Source organism: Pteropus vampyrus, unplaced genomic scaffold (assembly GCF_000151845.1).
Source record: "Pteropus vampyrus isolate Shadow unplaced genomic scaffold, Pvam_2.0 Scaffold19, whole genome shotgun sequence".
Taxonomy (NCBI): domain Eukaryota; kingdom Metazoa; phylum Chordata; class Mammalia; order Chiroptera; family Pteropodidae; genus Pteropus; species Pteropus vampyrus.
The window spans coordinates 7,518,708-7,537,628 of record NW_011888800.1 but is presented as its reverse complement, the minus strand read 5'-3'; the positions used below and the strand labels follow the sequence as shown (position 1 = coordinate 7,537,628).

Genomic DNA, 18,921 nt, shown 5'->3' with positions numbered 1-18,921 from the left:
CCCTCCCCTTCCTCAATGTTCCCTCCAGGGTCAGAGAGAAGCTGCAGAGTGTCCAGGAGCAGTGGACCAGGGTCCAGGAGAGGTGTGAGCAGAGAAGGAGGCAGCTGCTGGCTTCCCTCCAGTTCCAGGTGAGGGGCCCGACCAGGTACATGAGGCCTACCCTAGAGGAATGCCTAAGAGTCCGCTGCTACACTAATAACTGTGCAGAGCACTTTACACTTCATAAAGCACTTTCTCACACGTTATGTCACTGACCCTCACAGCATCCCTCATGAGACAGGCATTATATTATGGCTCTGATTTTTCCAGATAAGGAAAACTGAGGCTGAAGCCACACTGCTGGGAGACAGGGCTGGGCCCAAAGTCTTGAATAATGCCCTTCTTCATCTGGTTATTCCCCTTCCCCATTGTTTCTGGCCACACTCTAGGCTCTTCCATGGGTACCAGCCGCAGACTTTGGCTCTGTCAGATATTTGTTCTACCAATCTTAGGGGCTCAGAGCTTGACCAGACTATGGCCCTCCCAGAGCTTAAGCCTGTTTGGAGAGAGATGGCCATATGTGATCTTACGTGGGCTGCAGTGTTTCTGGCTGACCAGGCACTCCTGCCAGAACAGGGTGCCTTAGGGTCCAGGCCCTTACTCCCTCAGCCTCCTCCTACTGCTTTCCCTGAAACATTTCCCTCACAATCGTGATTTTCCTGTCCCCACTTGGGAGTAGCAACCCAAAGCCCCACCTCTCTTGTACCCTAGGATTGGCTCTGGTCCTGCTCTTCCCACAAGGGTCCCTTAGACTGCTCTCATAGAGGTCCTTATGCCAGCCCTTACCCCTGGTCTCTGAGACCCACTCTCTCCTGGTTCTTGGGCAGGAATGGAAGCAGGACGTGATGGAGCTGATGCTGTGGATGAAGGAGAAGGGGCTGGTGGTAGTGGATGAGCCCTCCCAGGAGCCTAGCAACATCCTGCAGAAACTCAAGAGGCATGAAGCAGCTGAGCGTGAGCTGCTGGCCACCCATGGGCACGTGGAGGGCCTGCAGCAGGTAGGGGCACTGGACAGAGGGTGCAGGGCCTACTCATCTTCAAGTTCCCTGCCCAGCTGCACAGGATGTTTTCATGGAACACACTCATTGAAGGAAGAATTGACTTCAGTTACCATGCAATTAGGATCCCCCAGCTTCCTCCTTCACTCAGCTGGGCAGCCCCTGGTCTGGGCACCCAAACCAGCCCCAAAACCTTCTGTCTTCCCTTTCCTTCAGTTTTCCAGATCTGCTCCAGAGCCTGCTTCCTCCACCTGAACAAAGACCTTCCCCACCATTGGCCAGATGCCTTCTCCCCCTGAGCTACTTGTGGGCATCAGAGGAAAACTCTCCCACCTTTGCTCACAGATTAGGGCCATATGAACTGCACAAGCCCTTGCAGCCTGTGAAATGCACCTTGTAGCCGGGCACGCCCACCTCTGCCACCGGGGTCTAGCCTGCTGAAACTGCTCATGGTACCAGCAGCTCAACATGACTCCCTGGGCCTTTTTGTCCACTGCAGATTGGCAGAGAACTGTCGAGCAGCAAGCCTTGTGTCCAGGAGGGTGTGCAGGCCAGGCTTCAGGGCCTGAGTAGCCAGTGGGAAGAGTTGAACCGCAAGATGGCAGAGCGTAGGGAGCAGCTCCAGCAGGCAAGGCAGCGGGACCAGCTCCTCGCACTGCTACAGGTCAGATGAAGAGAGGGGCAGAGCACAGGACAGAGATCAAGGCTGGGCTGGGAACAGGCAGGATGAGGAAGGGAGAGGAGGAATCTGGATGTTCTGCTGACTCTGGAGAGACCCTAGGATGTCCTGCAGCCTTTGGAGGCCTCTGGCCTATGGCAAGTCGAGCCTGGTTTTGCCCACCAGCAGGCAAATATGAGATTTTCTCTTGTGTGCCCAGCATATGGTTAATACAGCTTGAGTTCCCCAGGGAGAAAAAAAGTGTGAGGAGACAGGGGTGCTCATGAGGTTCCAGGGGAACCTCATGGTTTGGGCGCTGCTGCTGAGGTGGGGGCAGGTGGAAATGGTGGGGACAGAGGTTACAGTGGGTTCCGGGTGAATATGGTGTGCTACAAGCACTCAGTCCTAGAGCCCAAGAAGGGCCATTTGCTAGCCTGTATGTGGAGAGCCCAATGCAGCACCATTGTCCCTCCCCAGGATGCTAAGGAGAAGATGGAGCAGCTGGAGGGGGCCCTACAGAGAGCAGAAACAGGGCAGGACCTGTGCTCCAGCCGGGGGCTGCAGAAACAGCACCGCCAGCTGGAGAGCGAGAGCCAGACATTGGCCAGCAAAATGGCTGCCCTAGTCGCCCAGGCCCACCAGGTGGTCAATTCCGAGCCCATCATGGAGGAGACCCAAAAGTATCTCCAGAGGTACTCGCCTGCTTGTTCCATCTTCACCCCACCATGTGTCACCCTCCCATGTGAACATAAGGGCAGTTTTACCCAGTGAGCCCAGCAAAGTGGCACCTCCAGCACTGAGGTTGTCCAAATCCCTTTTCCTTTTGGGCGAATATGGTGTGCTACAGTCATTCCCAGGCTAGGAGAGCCAGAGACCCCAACTAAGGCAGCTGAGGCACCCCATGATCTGAAGTCAGACAGGTCATTTGGGCAGGAGGTTGGGCCATGGGCCCTCCCTAGCTGCCTCCTACCATCAAATTTCCGCCATACCCCACCTTGTTCCTCACAGGTCCCAGGCTGGGCCGCCGAAAGGACTGAAGGTTTGTTCTCACCTGTCCCCAACCCCTTTCATCTCTTCTGCCTCCACTTAGGTTGGAGTCCCTGCAGGGATGTCTGGCTGCCCGGCGTCTGCAGCTACAGGCCTCGGTTGAGCTGTACCAGTTCTACCACTTGATCACCTTGGAGCTCACGTGGGTAGCTGAGCATATGCCCAGTGCAAGCTCTGCCAGCTCCACCACGTGCTTGGATGATGCTCTGAGCCTTTGCCACAAGCACAAGGTAATGGCCCTCTTTTCCTCCCAGGACCCCTGATGCCTTATTCCCAGGCCTTGGAAGCTCTCTGCTGCTACTCAGGGTGTCCTTCTTTCCAAGTCTCTGCCCCCAGCTGCTCTCTGCCTGGGAGCTTTTCCATGTTTGGGGCCCGGAGCCACATCTATGGCTCTGTTCTGGGCACCCTATGGCTAAGGGAATCTGGGAACAGCCCCTCGTGCTATTCCATGGCAGGAGCTCCGGGCGGAGGTGAAAGCTCACCAGGGACAGGTGCAACAGGTGCTGGGTTCTGGACAGAGCCTAGCAGCCTCGGGGCACCCCCAAGCCTTGCATATCATGGAGCACTGCCAGGAACTGGAAGGCCGCTGGGCAGAGCTGGAGCAGGCGTGTGAGGAGCGGGCCGAGTGCTTGCAGCAGGCTGTCACTCTCCAGCAGGTAGGATGTAGAGAGCACAGGTCAGGCAAAGTGGCCAAAGTAGGCAGTCTCGATGAATGAGGTCTGTGGGACCTGGGACTCTCTGGGAGGTGGGTCAGTGATGAGAACTCTGGGCCAGGACCTGGCTGGTCCCTGTATGGACACAGAAGCCTCTTTGTGCTGGCCACTGGAGGGCCTAGCATGATGTCCCTAAGCATTGATGGAGGGGTCCCATCTGAGTTCATTGAGGTGAGTTGACACTATCCTTGGCAGTATTTTCTGGATGTGTCAGAGGTGGAGGGCTGGGCGGAAGAGAAGTGGCCACTGGTGAGCAGTCAGGACTACGGTGAAGATGAGGCAGGCACCACCAGGCTCATTAAGAAGCACCAGGTACCATATCCTGAGCATCCTCCACACAGTCTGGACTTGGGCAATGATGGGCCATCAGAGAAACTTCTATCACACGCCCAAAGGGCACTTCCTATTTCTCAGAGGCACAGAGCCCTGCTCTTTCTTCCAGAAGACACAGCCGGCCCCTTCCCCACCACCCACCCAAATCCCGCAGGGTCCCTGCTCTTGCCCGGTGCCCCCCTTCTTCAGAGGCAGCCCCTTTGAAGGACCCATCTCCCTCTTTAGTCTCTGTCCTAGTCTATCTCCGTGGCCTCGGGACTTCTCTGCCTTCTCTTCTTGCTTCCTCTCCTTCCCCGGCACCTTTCTACTCTCTTTTGGGGTCGCCCATTCTAGGCCTCTTCTCATCTTCCACAGGGTTCTTCTTCCTCCCATGCTCTGAATATCATCCTTTGAGTTAACCAAATGCCTTTCCTGAAACCTCCCTCCCCCCACACAAATACCCCAATTAAAAGGAGACCTAGAACACCTCTCCTGGGATCAGGCCCTCAGGACCACACAAGCCCCAGAACCTGAACCGAAGCAATCCTGGTTCCTGCTGGATCACTGAAGTGTCCTCTTGTCTGGGCACTTTTTCTGCACAACCCTAGTGACCAGTGTTTCAGTGTCCTGCGACTGAGGACTTTCCGTGAGCCATTCCTGTAGCCGTGGCCTCATGGAGCTTCAGTGTCTTGGGCATCCTGGGTACTTTGCTTAACTCTTTCCATCTCTTATACTGTGATGTTGGGGTTCAGTATCGTGCCATCTGTGCCCTCCCTCCCTTGGCTCGGATTACCCAGCATTCACCCTTCCCTGTAAATAGTGAGCCCTCTGAGGCCACAGTCCATGTCTTCACTTTTATGGAACAGTAAGAACTCCATCAGAACAGGTAGGTGGGTGATGGAGCCATGAGTGGACAGTTGGGTTAGAAATGGATGAGAGGATGTGGGGAGATGGGCGTGTGTGTGATCAATAGGTAAATAGATAGGTGGGTGGACAGATAAAAGAGTTACCCAATCTGAGCCTGGCCTGAGTCCTTGTGTGCTGGCAGGCCCTGCAACAAGAACTGGCTCTTTATTGGAGCTCCATGGAGAAGCTTGAGCAGAGGGTCCACACCCTCAGTGGCCCCGAGGGCCCTGAGCAGCTGGGCATGGTGCAAGAGAGGCTCCGGGGGCAACTACAGGTGCTGCAGGAGTTGGCAGCCTCACGGTGAGAGAAACCTTGCACCCCCTCTGGGTACAGGCGGTCTAGCCATGGTTGACTGTACGATCCCATACCACAACCCTGAGTTGGAAGGAACCCATGACCCCAGGCCCACAGAGATATGTCAGATGAGTCCTTGCTATGTGTTGCTCATCTCCTTCCATAAATTCCTCAGTGATGGCCCTCTGGGTAGGAACATGCACCTCCAGCTTCCAGCGAGCCATCTCTTCCCCGCATCCATACCTTTCCTGCCCTACACTGGCCTTCCTGTGTTTACTTATCCCTGAATCCAGAGCCACAGGCTTGGGCAGAGAACATGAATAACCATTTCCTTCAGGTCACTCCCTGTGGCTTGACCAGTTGTCCCCAGGAGGGTAGGCACCTAACTTCTGGGGAACCATGGGCCATCCCCACAGGGACCGAGAACTGGAGGGCACCCTGAAGCTGCACGAGTTCATGAGGGAAGCTAAGGAGCTGCAGAGCTGGCTAGCTAGCCAGACACAGGCGGCCAGGGGAGAGGAAAGCCTCGGAGAGGACCATGAGCACGTCCTGGTGAGAAGCGGACTGGGGCAAGGAGGAGCCCTGAGGCAGAATGCTGGGAGCTGGGCTGTGTGGAGAAAGGGGCCACGGAAATTATGAGCCCTGGCTAAGGACAGATCTCTGAATAGAGTGGGCAAGTGCTGCAGCTGTCTAACCCCACATTGCTGAGGCGTCACTGACACCTCACTTCCAGGCTGCTTGCTGCCTTGCCACCCTGTCACCCATTCCTCTTTTTCTTAGCACCTCTGCACCAAGTTTGCCAAGTTTCAGCACCAAGTGGAGATGGGCCGGCAGCAAGTGGCTATCTGCCAGCAACTGGTGGAGACGATGCTGGAGCGTGGGCACAGCACTGCTCCCAAGGCCCGTCGGAGGCAGCAGGAGCTGCAGTAAGTGCCCAGCAGGCCCGGCCAGGGGTGTAGGTTTGGGGAATGTGCAGGGCAGGCAGTTCTTAGAGTGTTAAGAGAGAGGGCAGCATGCTCTGAGGACCACATGTCTCTGCCTGCCCAGGAGGAGTCTGCAGAAGGCCTGGTCCAGGGAAACTGAACCAGCCACATGTGGCCTTGGCCTGTGCAGGAAGGTGAGGCTGGGAGTGCAAATCCAAGAGCTCTGCCCGGACCCCCAGGGGCACTCTTTCAAACCACTGGCTCCCAGGACCTGGAGGATAAGCTGAGGGAAGACTGCCTAGCTGCCTACCTAGCAAGTTTGGATCCACCCCTAGCCTGTGTACCGTGAGGAAAGGTCATGACTTGTTCATAACCCCTGGCACAGAGCCTGCCCTGGCAGGAGCCTTAGGAATTCAGTGAGAGTTTGCAGAGTTAATGAGAAATGGAAAGAAGACATGGCCTGTGCTTCCAAGCGTTTATAATCGATTGATAATATTCAGACTGGAACACGCAAGATGGAAGGAGTGTCACAAGGAATAGAAATCAACTAAATACTGAACTTGATAGCAGCAAAGGATTGAATTCATAGTGAAGTTGGAAAGATGGGTTCCAGGGAGGAAGGTCTGCAGGCAGGGCCAGAGGCAGGAGAGGAGTTTTGGGCCAGTCCTGGAAACACCCAGAGAGGCGAAGAGCTGGCCAGACTTAGCAAGGGGGCGGAACGCAATGCTGGGTCAATAGCTGATGTGTTGCTGGTCTCTTGCATGCCTTGGGGCAGGGCTGCCTGGTCGGAGCTATGGGAGCTGACCCAGGCCCGAGGCCAGCTGCTCAGAGATGCCGAAATCACGCTCAGAATGCACAGAGATCTGTCGGAAGCCCTCACCCAGATCCAGGTGTGAGCCCAGGGGAGAGAGGGGATTCTTTCTAGAAGTGGATCCACCCCAGGCTGTGCTCCACCTTCCCTCCCCCCACACAAATACCCCAATTAAAAGGAGACCTAGAACACCTCTCCTGGGATCAGGCCCTCAGGACCACACAAGCCCCAGAACATGAACCGAAGCAATCCTGGTTCCTGCTGGATCACTGAAGTGTCCTCTTGTCTGGGCACTTTTTCTGCACAACCCTAGTGACCAGTGTTTCAGTGTCCTGCGACTGAGGACTTTCCGTGAGCCATTCCTGTAGCCGTGGCCTCATGGAGCTTCAGTGTCTTGGGCATCCTGGGTACTTTGCTTAACTCTTTCCATCTCTTATACTGTGATGTTGGGGTTCAGTATCGTGCCATCTGTGCCCTCCCTCCCTTGGCTCGGATTACCCAGCATTCACCCTTCCCTGTAAATAGTGAGCCCTCTGAGGCCACAGTCCATGTCTTCACTTTTATGGAACAGTAAGAACTCCATCAGAACAGGTAGGTGGGTGATGGAGCCATGAGTGGACAGTTGGGTTAGAAATGGATGAGAGGATGTGGGGAGATGGGCGTGTGTGTGATCAATAGGTAAATAGATAGGTGGGTGGACAGATAAAAGAGTTACCCAATCTGAGCCTGGCCTGAGTCCTTGTGTGCTGGCAGGCCCTGCAACAAGAACTGGCTCTTTATTGGAGCTCCATGGAGAAGCTTGAGCAGAGGGTCCACACCCTCAGTGGCCCCGAGGGCCCTGAGCAGCTGGGCATGGTGCAAGAGAGGCTCCGGGGGCAACTACAGGTGCTGCAGGAGTTGGCAGCCTCACGGTGAGAGAAACCTTGCACCCCCTCTGGGGACAGGCGGTCTAGCCATGGTTGACTGTACGATCCCATACCACAACGCTGAGCTGGAAGGAACCCATGACCCCAGGCCCACAGAGATATGTCAGATGAGTCCTTGCTATGTGTTGCTCATCTCCTTCCATAAATTCCTCAGTGATGGCCCTCTGGGTAGGAACATGCACCTCCAGCTTCCAGCGAGCCATCTCTTCCCCGCATCCATACCTTTCCTGCCCTACACTGGCCTTCCTGTGTTTACTTATCCCTGAATCCAGAGCCACAGGCTTGGGCAGAGAACATGAATAACCATTTCCTTCAGGTCACTCCCTGTGGCTTGACCAGTTGTCCCCAGGAGGGTAGGCACCTAACTTCTGGGGAACCATGGGCCATCCCCACAGGGACCGAGAACTGGAGGGCACCCTGAAGCTGCACGAGTTCATGAGGGAAGCTAAGGAGCTGCAGAGCTGGCTAGCTAACCAGACACAGGCGGCCAGAGAAGAGGAAAGCCTCGGAGAGGACCATGAGCACGTCCTGGTGAGAAGCGGGCTGGGGCAAGGAGGAGCCCTGAGGCAGAATGCTGGGAGCTGGGCTGTGTGGAGAAAGGGGCCACGGAAATTATGAGCCCTGGCTAAGGACAGATCTCTGAATAGAGTGGGCAAGTGCTGCAGCTGTCTAACCCCACATTGCTGAGGCGTCACTGACACCTCACTTCCAGGCTGCTTGCTGCCTTGCCACCCTGTCACCCATTCCTCTTTTTCTTAGCACCTCTGCACCAAGTTTGCCAAGTTTCAGCACCAAGTGGAGATGGGCCGGCAGCAAGTGGCTATCTGCCAGCAACTGGTGGAGACGATGCTGGAGCGTGGGCACAGCACTGCTCCCAAGGCCCGTCGGAGGCAGCAGGAGCTGCAGTAAGTGCCCAGCAGGCCCGGCCAGGGGTGTAGGTTTGGGGAATGTGCAGGGCAGGCAGTTCTTAGAGTGTTAAGAGAGAGGGCAGCATGCTCTGAGGACCACATGTCTCTGCCTGCCCAGGAGGAGTCTGCAGAAGGCCTGGTCCAGGGAAACTGAACCAGCCACATGTGGCCTTGGCCTGTGCAGGAAGGTGAGGCTGGGAGTGCAAATCCAAGAGCTCTGCCCGGACCCCCAGGGGCACTCTTTCAAACCACTGGCTCCCAGGACCTGGAGGATAAGCTGAGGGAAGACTGCCTAGCTGCCTACCTAGCAAGTTTGGATCCACCCCTAGCCTGTGTACCGTGAGGAAAGGTCATGACTTGTTCATAACCCCTGGCACAGAGCCTGCCCTGGCAGGAGCCTTAGGAATTCAGTGAGAGTTTGCAGAGTTAATGAGAAATGGAAAGAAGACATGGCCTGTGCTTCCAAGCGTTTATAATCGATTGATAATATTCAGACTGGAACACGCAAGATGGAAGGAGTGTCACAAGGAATAGAAATCAACTAAATACTGAACTTGATAGCAGCAAAGGATTGAATTCATAGTGAAGTTGGAAAGATGGGTTCCAGGGAGGAAGGTCTGCAGGCAGGGCCAGAGGCAGGAGAGGAGTTTTGGGCCAGTCCTGGAAACACCCAGAGAGGCGAAGAGCTGGCCAGACTTAGCAAGGGGGCGGAACGCAATGCTGGGTCAATAGCTGATGTGTTGCTGGTCTCTTGCATGCCTTGGGGCAGGGCTGCCTGGTCGGAGCTATGGGAGCTGACCCTGGCCCGAGGCCAGCTGCTCAGAGATGCCGAAATCACGCTCAGAATGCACAGAGATCTGTCGGAAGCCCTCACCCAGATCCAGGTGTGAGCCCAGGGGAGAGAGGGGATTCTTTCTAGAAGTGGATCCACCCCAGGCTGTGCTCCACCTTCCATTCCTAATCCTCTGGGCCATGTCTTCTCCTCAGGAGAAAGCCACAAGCCTCCCCAGTGACTTGGCCCAGGACTTGCGTGGACTAGAGGCCCAGACGAGGAGACACGAGGGGCTAGAGCACGAACTTGTGGGCACCGAGCGGCAGGTAAGCTTAGGTCTGGCTGCCTCTCCCACTCGGGCCCCTGCAGCCCCCCTCAGTTCTGCCCAGCTGTTCTTCTAGATTTTCTATACTCCCTTGGGACTTATATTTGGGCCCCATCACATACAGCAGGGCATGGCCCAAAGAGGAATCTGTGGGATGGGCAGGCCCTTCTGCCTCTTGGAGGATATGACTCTTCCCTCCCTATACCTTACCCTGAGCCCAGCTGCAGGAGCTGCTGGAGACAGGAGGCATGGTGCAGAAGCTGGGCCCTCAGGCCCATGCAGTGCAGCAGAGGCAGCAGGCACTGGTGCAGGCCTGGGAGGCCCTGAAACTACACATGGAGCAGCGCAAGGCCCAGCTGAAGCAGGCTTGCCTCCTGGCCCGCTTCCACACAGCGGTGAGGGCTCCTTCCCCTGGGGCAGCACATGTGTGTCTGTGGGGGCAGGGGCGGGGGTACATGTTATACCATGCATGGAAGGCCCTCCAGCTCTGGAATGAGAAAAGTATGGACATGAAATGGGAGAGCATGAGCACATCTGAATATTGGTCTGGCTGGCCAGAGAGCTGAATAGCAGTGACTGTTCAGGTTTGGGTCAACACCAGCCCAGGTGAGTGACAAGGCAGTCAAGAGACAAGGGTCTCAGCCAGAGCTGAGAAATAAAAGTGGTCCAAGAAAGCCCATAACTGGAGACTCAGATGTTCTAGACGGTGACCTTGGGAATAAACAGTGTCTACTTAACATGTGCATTTAGCTCTTTGCTAGGAGGGTGCTAGAATCTGCGTAAGAGAGAGCCACTTCCCTCGTGGAGCCTGTCTAGATGAGGAGATGAGCCTAATACCCAAGAGAGTCAGGTTGAGACAGTGGGCTCTGGTGTGGGATGCCCCCAGAGTCCCCATGTCCTGGTGCCTGGTAGACCAGAAAGCCCAAACTATAACTGTGGAAAGGTTTGTGTTTAGGGACCCTATTCTGCCACTTTCTAGATGTGTGGGCTTCAGCAAGACACTTAATTCTAGGTCGTTAGCCTGTTTGTGATTGCCCAAAGTTTACAAAACTCTTTCATGCACATGGTGCCATTTACCCTTCTTCATCTGTGCAATGAGATGTTTGGGCAAGGGTCCAAGGCCCCACCAGCTTTAACATGGTGTTTGTACACAAATCAACAAAAGTAGTTTACGTTAAGTTGGAAATCCAGAGGACGAAGCGAGTAGTAAGATGTCAAGGTGCCAGGGAAGACTTCATGAAGCAAAGAAGGCCTTGGCACTTAAAAAAATGTGTGAGCTTGGAAGAGATAGAAGGAAGGAGGAAGAGCTTCTGAAGCAGGAGAGGCAGCAGAAGCAGAGGGGGGAGATAAGACTTGGTGAGGGTGACAGGGAGGCTGGGCTGGATATGGAGAGTTTAGTTGACCTGGGAGGACTGGGTAAGATGACAGTAGAGGAACCAGGTGACAAAGGGCCCCTGAGCCTCACCTGAGGCTGTGACCCAGGACAGCTCAGGCCACTGCAATGAATGAGTGGATCCAGGTGGTTGTGCCTCAGAGCCTGGTTCTCTGCCACTGACCCAGTTCTCACCCAGTTCTCTCGCTCCATCTCTTTGGGATCCAGGTGCAGGACTACATGTCCTGGGTGGCTGGTGTATGGCAGGAGCTGCAAGAGGAGAAGAACTCCCAAGAGGGCAGCAGTGTTCAGATAAAGCTCAGCATTCACCAACAGCTTCGGGCAGAGCTGGAGGCCCAGGAGGAGCTACACCAGCGGGCCAGCCAGCTGGGCCAGCAGGCACTTCTGGCTGCAGAAACACCCATCAAGGAGGTGGGCCCCCTTTTCTGGTGCCCCCTAGCCTACCTTGACCTCGCCTGAGCCTGACCTCCTTGTGCCCTGCCCCACTGTGCACAGGCCTCTCCTCAGAAGCCTCCCTCAGGATGTGCTTCTTTCTCATCCATGTGGCAACCCCTAGCACAGGCTCCCAAATGCTTGTCCCCAGGTCCAGGAAGGGCTGCAGGCCCTGAAGGACAGGCGGGAGCAGCTGTTCCAGGCCTGGGAGCAGAAGCAAGAGAGGCTGCAGGCCACACAGCAGGAGCAGCTCTTCCTCAGGAAGTGTGGTCACCTGGAAGAAACCCTCACGGCCCAGGAGGCAGGTGCCCTTACCCCAACACGCACATCCTAGTGCTCTCTCTGCTCCATCTCCCCTCCCTCTAACTCGCTTCCTTGCTCCTTGGGGCTCTGGCTTTTTTCCAATATGGAGCACAGAGGCTGTGTACCACCTCAGCACAGAGACAGCTGCTAATGGGGCTGAGCAGACTGGCTGTCTGGACAGTCCCTGATGGCCTCTGTTTCTTTTCCGTGGGCTGATCCAGGTCTCCCTGAAAACCAGTGTCCTAGGGAGCTCAGTGGAAGAGGTAGAACAGTTGATCTGGAAGCATGAGACCTTCCAGAAGGTGCTGACTGCCCAGGATGAGAAGGTATTGGGCTCGGGGAGTCCTGGGCCTTGTCAGAGTTGGTGGGGTAGAGGGTGAGGGAGTCTGGGAACTTTGGAGAGTCCTAAAAGGGGGACGCAGTATGCTGGGTGTGTACCCATAGGCAGTGTTGCGGGGGACGGTGACCTGTGAGGCTAGGGGTGTCTGGTTAGGGCTGACTGAGCAGAGTTAGATGTTTGGCTCAAGAGGTCCTTGAATGGGGTGGGCCACACTGCAGGAGCAAAGAGTCCATTTGGCCCCATATCATTTTGTCACTGGGTTCTGGCTCGCTGGGAGATGGGCCAGCCTTAAGTCAGCCCTAGGCCACAAAGGCCTGAGGGAAGGGCTTCCCTGTGGGCCAGCCCCTGCGCCAGACTCACCAGCATGAGAGAACAGCAGGCTGTGCCCCCGCCCCACAGGAGGCAGCTCTGTGTGAGCAGGCAGACACACTCCGAGGCCCCAGGGTCCAGGACCTGCTCCACACAGTGTTGGAACATCGGGCTCGAGTGAAGGAACTGGCAGAGACCCGAGGACAGGCCCTGCACACCTCCCTGCTGATGGCTGGCTTCACTAGGGCCACGACCCAGGTCAGAGGGCAACCACTCAGCCCAGTGCCTTCCATTGGGCCACTTTTTACAGTTAACAGATGACATTCACCTTCCTGGGCTCTTTCAGCCCTAACCACAACCCTGTAATGAGAACACTGAGGTTTGGAGAGTTAAATGGCTTTCCCAGAGGCCATGCTGAAACCCAGAACATTTGAGTCGAAGACCCTGTGTGCAGAGAGCCCACTGCATCCTGAGCTCTTGCAGCGCTGTGTGGCAAAGAAAGGCAGGGGAGGGAGCAATGTGATCCAGGTTCTAGGACCAGGCAAGCTTCATCTCCCAGCATGAATTCCCACCCAAAGGCCCTGCTGGCTCCTTCCTGTGGCTTGTGGGGGAAGTGGGGAGGGCTAGCTGGGCCTGGGACATGTCTTCCCGGTCTAGAATCACTGGTTCTCATTTACCAGGCTCTGCCCAACCCTGCCCTTGGGGCCAGCAGTCAGCTACCTGGACACAGCTAAGGGTAAATGGGACATCTCTGTGGACCAAGGCAATATCAGCATCTCGGAATCCATGTCCCCACCCCCACCAGGCCGAGGACTGGATTCAGGAGCGGGTCCAGCAGTTGGAAGAGCCACTGCCTCCTGGAGATCTGAAAGATAAGTTGAGGCACCTGCAGAAGCACCAGGCCTTCAAGGCTGAGATCCAGGCCCATGAGGATGTCATAACAGCTGTCATCAAGGTAACAGCCAGGCCCTCAGCCCCAGCCCTGCCCCAAAGTTGGACTCCAGGATGGCCAAGGGGAAAGGTCTTAGGCAGGAAGGAGGGTGGGTGAGGGCTGTGATGGCAGAAAAGCAGGAGGAAGGGTAACTTAACAATCATGATCTCCTGGTGTCCCCTGCCTCCCCAGGAGGGCGAGGCTCTCCTGGCACAGAGCCATCCTTGGACAGGAGCGGTCTCCCAGAGGCTGCAGGCACTGCAGAAACACTGGGAGAAGCTGAGGCAGGCGGTGGCCCTCCAGGGCCAGGACCTGGAGGACATGCAGAACTTCCTGAAGTTCCTGCAGAGCGTGGACTGTGCAGAGGCCTGGATCCAGGACATGGTGAGGCCCAGCTGGGCAGGGGCAGAGCTGAGGGTGAAGTTGTACAGCTGAGGGTGAAGTTGTACGGCTGAGGGATGGGGGCTAGCCCCAAGCCTGCAGGCCTCTGGTTCCCTGGGCAGGAAGTGCCCAAAGCCGCCACTCACCCTGACGCTGCCCCAGCAGCTGGGTGCTAGGGGGCTGGGTACACCAGGGCTGATGCTCAAGAGTTCTGCCCTCCCAGGAGGTGATGGTGAACATCGGTGATCTGGGCCAGGACCTGGAGCACTGCCTGAAGCTCCGCAGACAGCTCCGGGAGTTCCGGGGAATCTGGGCCGGGGTAAGGAGGCCATGCCTGGGAGAGGTCAGCCAGCGCATCCCCGCACTGGGAGATACAGCTCAGAGTAGTGACTGAGCATGGGCTCTGGAGCCATATGTAGGCTCAAGTGTCAGCTCCACACTCTACCTGCATGTGCTTAGGCAGACTTCCTCATCTTGCTGAGCCTTAGTTTCTTCATCTTTAAAATGGGGATAACACAGAGGTAAGAAAGTAATACGTGCCGTGGTAGTTACACAAATCTATACGTGTAATGAAACTACAGAGCACTATACCTCTCCCCAGACACATACACATGAGCGCATGTAGAAACCGATGAACTCTGAGCGAAATCTGTAATCTAGTTAATAGACAAATGTGTTTCCTGGTTTTCATATTATACTGTAGATATGTAAGATGTTAACCAGTGGGGGAAGCTAGGGAAGGGTACATGGGATGCTCTATACTACTTTTGCAATTTCCTGTGCATCTATAATTATTTCAAAATTTAAAATTAAAAACATGCATGTGTGCCTGGATATAGTAGATAATCGATAACCGTCCCTTAGCATCACAGCATCTCCTTCTCACTTCCCTGCACACACACCCCCAAACATCCTTTATTCTCAGCGTGGTGTAGGGGAAATCGGACAGATATATTCACAATCAGATGTTCGAGACCAAACACATTCCCCTGATGTTAAGTACACATGATTTTTCAAGGGGCTGCAGAGCTCCAAGCTAAGATGTCCTTTACTAATGGAGGAATGTCACAGCCACTATACCAGATGCTGTAGTAGAAAGAACACTAGATTCAGGAGCTGGGCTTGATCCTGGCTCTGCCCCAAAGCAGCCACATCAGCCTTTGAGCTCTGCTCTGGCACTTATAAAAGGAGAGGAACCCTCTTCCCTGCCTACCTGATCTAAGACACTTCATAGGGAAGTGCTTTGGAAATTTAACAAGCTCTGCAAATACAAGGTGGTTTTACCAAGGGCAGGAAGCCTGAGAACCCCACCCACTGTCAAGGGCTCCTCCCTAGATACCTTTAAGCCCTACCCACTGTCTTAAGCAGTGGCAGCCTCAGCTCAGTGATAGGGACATCCAACTCCAGGAGGCCCAAGCTCACCATTTCATTCTACCCCTTGCTTTGCTTTTCTTATCCCAAGAAACTGCATTTTAACTTTAAACGCTTCTACTAATCAGTACATACCCACCCTCCCACTCCTGCCTGGTCTTGACCCAGGGAGCATGTCTTTTCTAGCCTTAGAGACAACTCTGGGGCTCCTAGTATATCCCAGAATGGGATGGGATACGATGGCCATGGCGGAGGAAGCCGCTGTCTCCACTCCCCAGACAAGCTGCTCCTCACCCTCTCTCAGGCCTAAACAGACCCTCCAAGTGCTGACTGGAGCACAAAGAAGGGGCTTGGAGCAGCTGGTGCCAATGCCCTCATCCTGTCTCACACAGGACATGGTGGATGATGCCTACATCAGGAACATCAATGACTTGTCACTGCAGCTCAAGAACAGGGACCCTGAGCAAGTCAGGACCATCTGCCAGCGGCGACACCATCTCAACAATAGGCTAGTCCCAGAGCCAGAAATGGTGCGGCAGGATAGGGGGCTAGAGGGCCACCTCAGACTGAGCCTCACACTGTCTCTGCTAGGTGGCACAGTTTCCATGGCAACCTGCTTCACTACCAGCGGCAGCTTGAAGAGGCCCTGGAGATACACACATTGTCCCTTGAGCTGGATGCCGTCACAGAGCAGATTGGGGAGAAGGTAAGCAGCCAAAGCGCAAACAGCCCGTGGTGGGGCATTGCCCATGGAGTCCCCCATGTGCCCTGCCCCTTGCCCGTCTCACCTCTTCAGGGTGGGGACTTGGAGGTCCTGCCAGGGGTGTGTCAGGGGGGAGCCAGGGGCTCTCAGAATCAACTACAGACCACAGATGCCCCCACTGCAGGCTCAGAGTCCAGCCCACCTACACCCTTTTGCCCCTAGAAGCACCGTGGGTCCAGAGGCCAGAGCCTGTCACCCCCAGTTTCCTCTGTTGTCCTTGAGCAAGCCCTGAGCCCACAGGAGGTTTGTCCCAGGCTTGTGTCAGCCACCGCAGAGAAACGTGGGCTGCACACCAGTAGAGGTGGAAGTGAAGAGCCTGAGAAGCCCCAGTGGACCATTCTTACTCTTCCTCCGGTTTCCACCTCGGCCAGGCCTGGCTGTCCATGCTCAGTTGCCCCCAGAGGCATGAGAGTTGAAGGAGACCGTGCATGTGAAAGCACCTCACAGATGAATATCACTGCCTCAGAGGACATCCCCACCCCAAGGCTCTCCTCAGAACCTTCCTCCTTCACAGAAGGAAGGGGCCTCTAGTCAGGGCGGGCACCCCACTCCGGCCCCTCCGAGGACACTGGGAAGGGACTCACGCTGAGTGCTTACTTTCCACCCACAAACCCTGAGGCCAGTGACCTCTCTGCAGTGAGGGAGGAACTGGAGAGAGGCCACACTATCTCCCCATTCCTCCTCAGGCCACCCTGGTCCAGGCCCTGGACTGCGGGAAAGATCTGGAAAGCGTGCAGAGGCTGCTGCAGAAACACAAGAAGTTGGAGCAGGAAATGGGCCTCATTCAGGCCCAGGTGGAGGTGTGCTGCTGGGTGTGGAGGTGGACCTAGGCCAGAGTACCTCCTCTGTGGGACCCTGTGCAGAGGACAACAGAGCTTCAGTACCTTGAGAGCCAGCCAGATTCACTCGGCTGTTATTCCCACAGACGGGGGGCCTCCTGCAGCTGGGGACCCCACCTGAGTAAAACCTGCCCCTCCACCCCAGCCCCTGATCCTGCTTCCCTCAAAAGCCCCTAGAGCGTGAGGTGGGCCGCCTCTGCCGAAGAAACCCCAGGGCAGCCCACAGCCTCAGCGGCAAGCAGCAGGAGATGGTGGACAGCTGGCAGCGGCTCCTAAGCAGGGTCCAAAAGTGGTATGAGCCCTCACTGCCCTCCCTGACCCATCCCTCAGGCCATACACCTCCCCTTGGCCCTGGTTTTCCCCTAAGAATCTTTCCTTCCATCCTTCAAATAGCTGTCTGTGTTGTCACCCCATTAATCCCAGCCCCTGGGCCCATCTTTGGCTGAGGGGATTTAGGCACTGGTGGGCACAGGGAGAAAAAAGGGCTCAGAGGCCCCAGGACTAGCCGATGAACCCTGTGGGCAGGAGGGAGTCGCTGGATGCCTCGCACCAAGCTCAGAAACTGCAGATGATGCTACAGGAATTGCTTGTCTGGGCCCGGAGGCTGCGAGCTGAAATGGACACCCGAAGCGCTCCCCGCAGCTCTGCAGAGGCCCAGCACATGTTGGAGAAGCACCAGGAGCACAAGGTGGGCAGCTGGGATCCTGGAACCTTTCCTGGGATCTTGCCTCCTCTCTACCCTCTCCCTTACTGTGATCCCAACCTCCTCCTGGGTCCTTTCTCAGTCACCTGCCTCTGCCTTTCTCCTCTTCCATCCCACCCCCTCAGCGGTCTCCCCATCTCTCCTCCTGCTCACTGGGCCTCCTCCAGCCCTGAAGGCCTCGGCCTCTGGGATATGAGCCCAGTCCTGTTACAGGCCGAGCTGGACTCCCGAACAGACAGCATCAACCTGGCCCGGAGCACAGGGCAGCAACTACTTGCAGCTGGCCACCCATCCGCCCCTGACATCTGCCAGGCCCTGGCTGGCTTAGAGCAAGAGCTGAACAGCTTGGAAGGGGCCTGGCAAGAACACCAGCTCCAGCTTCAGCAGGCCTTGGAGATACAGGTAGGCAGCCTCCATCCTGCCCCCACCCACTGGGGCCTGCACTGACCCCAGGGACCCTGGTCAAAGCCAAAGATAGAGAGGCTGCTATGACAGGGCCTCTTACCGCCACCCACCACTCACCACTCACCAGTCACCACTCACTGCCTAACTCTCCCACAAGTCTGGCCTGCGGTAGACACATTCTGTTGAGCCAGGCCCTGAGTCCCTGCTTTCTCCACTGGACCACCAACAGGTTTACCTCACCAGCAGTGATTGGACCCTCTGCTCATTTCCTCTTGCCTTTATCTTTCCCAACAGTTGTTTCTGAGCTCTGTGGAGCAGATGGAAAGTTGGCTCTGCAGCCAGGAAGCCTGCCCAGCCAGCAAAGGACTGGGGGTAGGTGCCCAGCAGGAGTGAGGGAGGGTTTACAAGAACAGCATTAGGGATCAATTCCAGCCAGTGCTACCTGAGCTCCCCAGGCTCAGAGGATCTCCTCACCTCAACCATGTCAGTCATTAAGCTGTCACATGCTCATTGATGTGAGCAGTTCTTATGCACCTGGGCTAGGCCCCACCAGAAATGCAAATGCCGTGGGAGCTTAGAGGGTGAGTGTGTGACCCTGGACCCGTTCTTGCCTCCTTGCCACCACCCTTCTCTCCTCTGCCCTCCTCACTTCCTTACATGCAGAGGTTTGCTTCTGTCCCACCTCTGTCCCAACCCTGTGGCAGGGAAGCCTGACCCTTGGGAGACTTCAGAGAAAAATTGGGCTAGCCCGTCCTGTGCTGATGCAGCATTACTAGGAGCTTTTCACCTGGTAGATGACAAGCTCCACCTGCCCTGGAAATTGTAACCCTCAAACCTTATTCCCAATACCTTCCCTGGCTGAGAATCTCAATCCTAAAGCCAGATACAGCCTTGAGGGGTTATAGGGTTGTGTTCATGCAGAGCACTCAACATGGGGGTGAGTATTTGCTAGTATGGCTGTAGGTGGGAAAGCAGGTAGCTTGGGATGGGGAGGGGGCAGCCCCATGGACGGTGTCAGCTTCCCCTGCTCCCACCAGGACCCCTTGGCCAATGTGGAGACCCTCCTGTGGAAGCACAAGGTGCTGGAGCAGGGCCTGGAGGCACAGGCAGAAAAGATCA

The 18,921-nt window shown here is 55.9% G+C and overlaps 1 protein-coding gene across 1 annotated transcript in view; it reads left to right on the top strand.

Moving 5' to 3' along the window:
• SPTBN5 (spectrin beta, non-erythrocytic 5) overlaps window positions 1-18,921 on the top strand; it is a 48,996-nt gene that overhangs the window by 17,367 nt on the left and 12,708 nt on the right. The window contains 28 exon segments of the mRNA XM_023527706.1: window positions 12-128; window positions 867-1,037; window positions 1,537-1,701; window positions 2,173-2,387; window positions 2,786-2,972; window positions 3,198-3,398; window positions 3,651-3,767; window positions 4,816-4,973; window positions 5,384-5,519; window positions 5,748-5,893; window positions 6,666-6,780; window positions 9,523-9,633; window positions 9,854-10,027; window positions 11,233-11,436; window positions 11,609-11,758; window positions 11,982-12,086; window positions 12,500-12,667; window positions 13,215-13,364; window positions 13,533-13,724; window positions 13,945-14,040; window positions 15,485-15,600; window positions 15,684-15,798; window positions 16,542-16,655; window positions 16,865-16,986; window positions 17,220-17,382; window positions 17,611-17,799; window positions 18,097-18,174; window positions 18,840-18,921. Of these exon segments, the coding sequence (XP_023383474.1) occupies window positions 12-128; window positions 867-1,037; window positions 1,537-1,701; window positions 2,173-2,387; window positions 2,786-2,972; window positions 3,198-3,398; window positions 3,651-3,767; window positions 4,816-4,973; window positions 5,384-5,519; window positions 5,748-5,893; window positions 6,666-6,780; window positions 9,523-9,633; window positions 9,854-10,027; window positions 11,233-11,436; window positions 11,609-11,758; window positions 11,982-12,086; window positions 12,500-12,667; window positions 13,215-13,364; window positions 13,533-13,724; window positions 13,945-14,040; window positions 15,485-15,600; window positions 15,684-15,798; window positions 16,542-16,655; window positions 16,865-16,986; window positions 17,220-17,382; window positions 17,611-17,799; window positions 18,097-18,174; window positions 18,840-18,921 (4,057 nt within the window).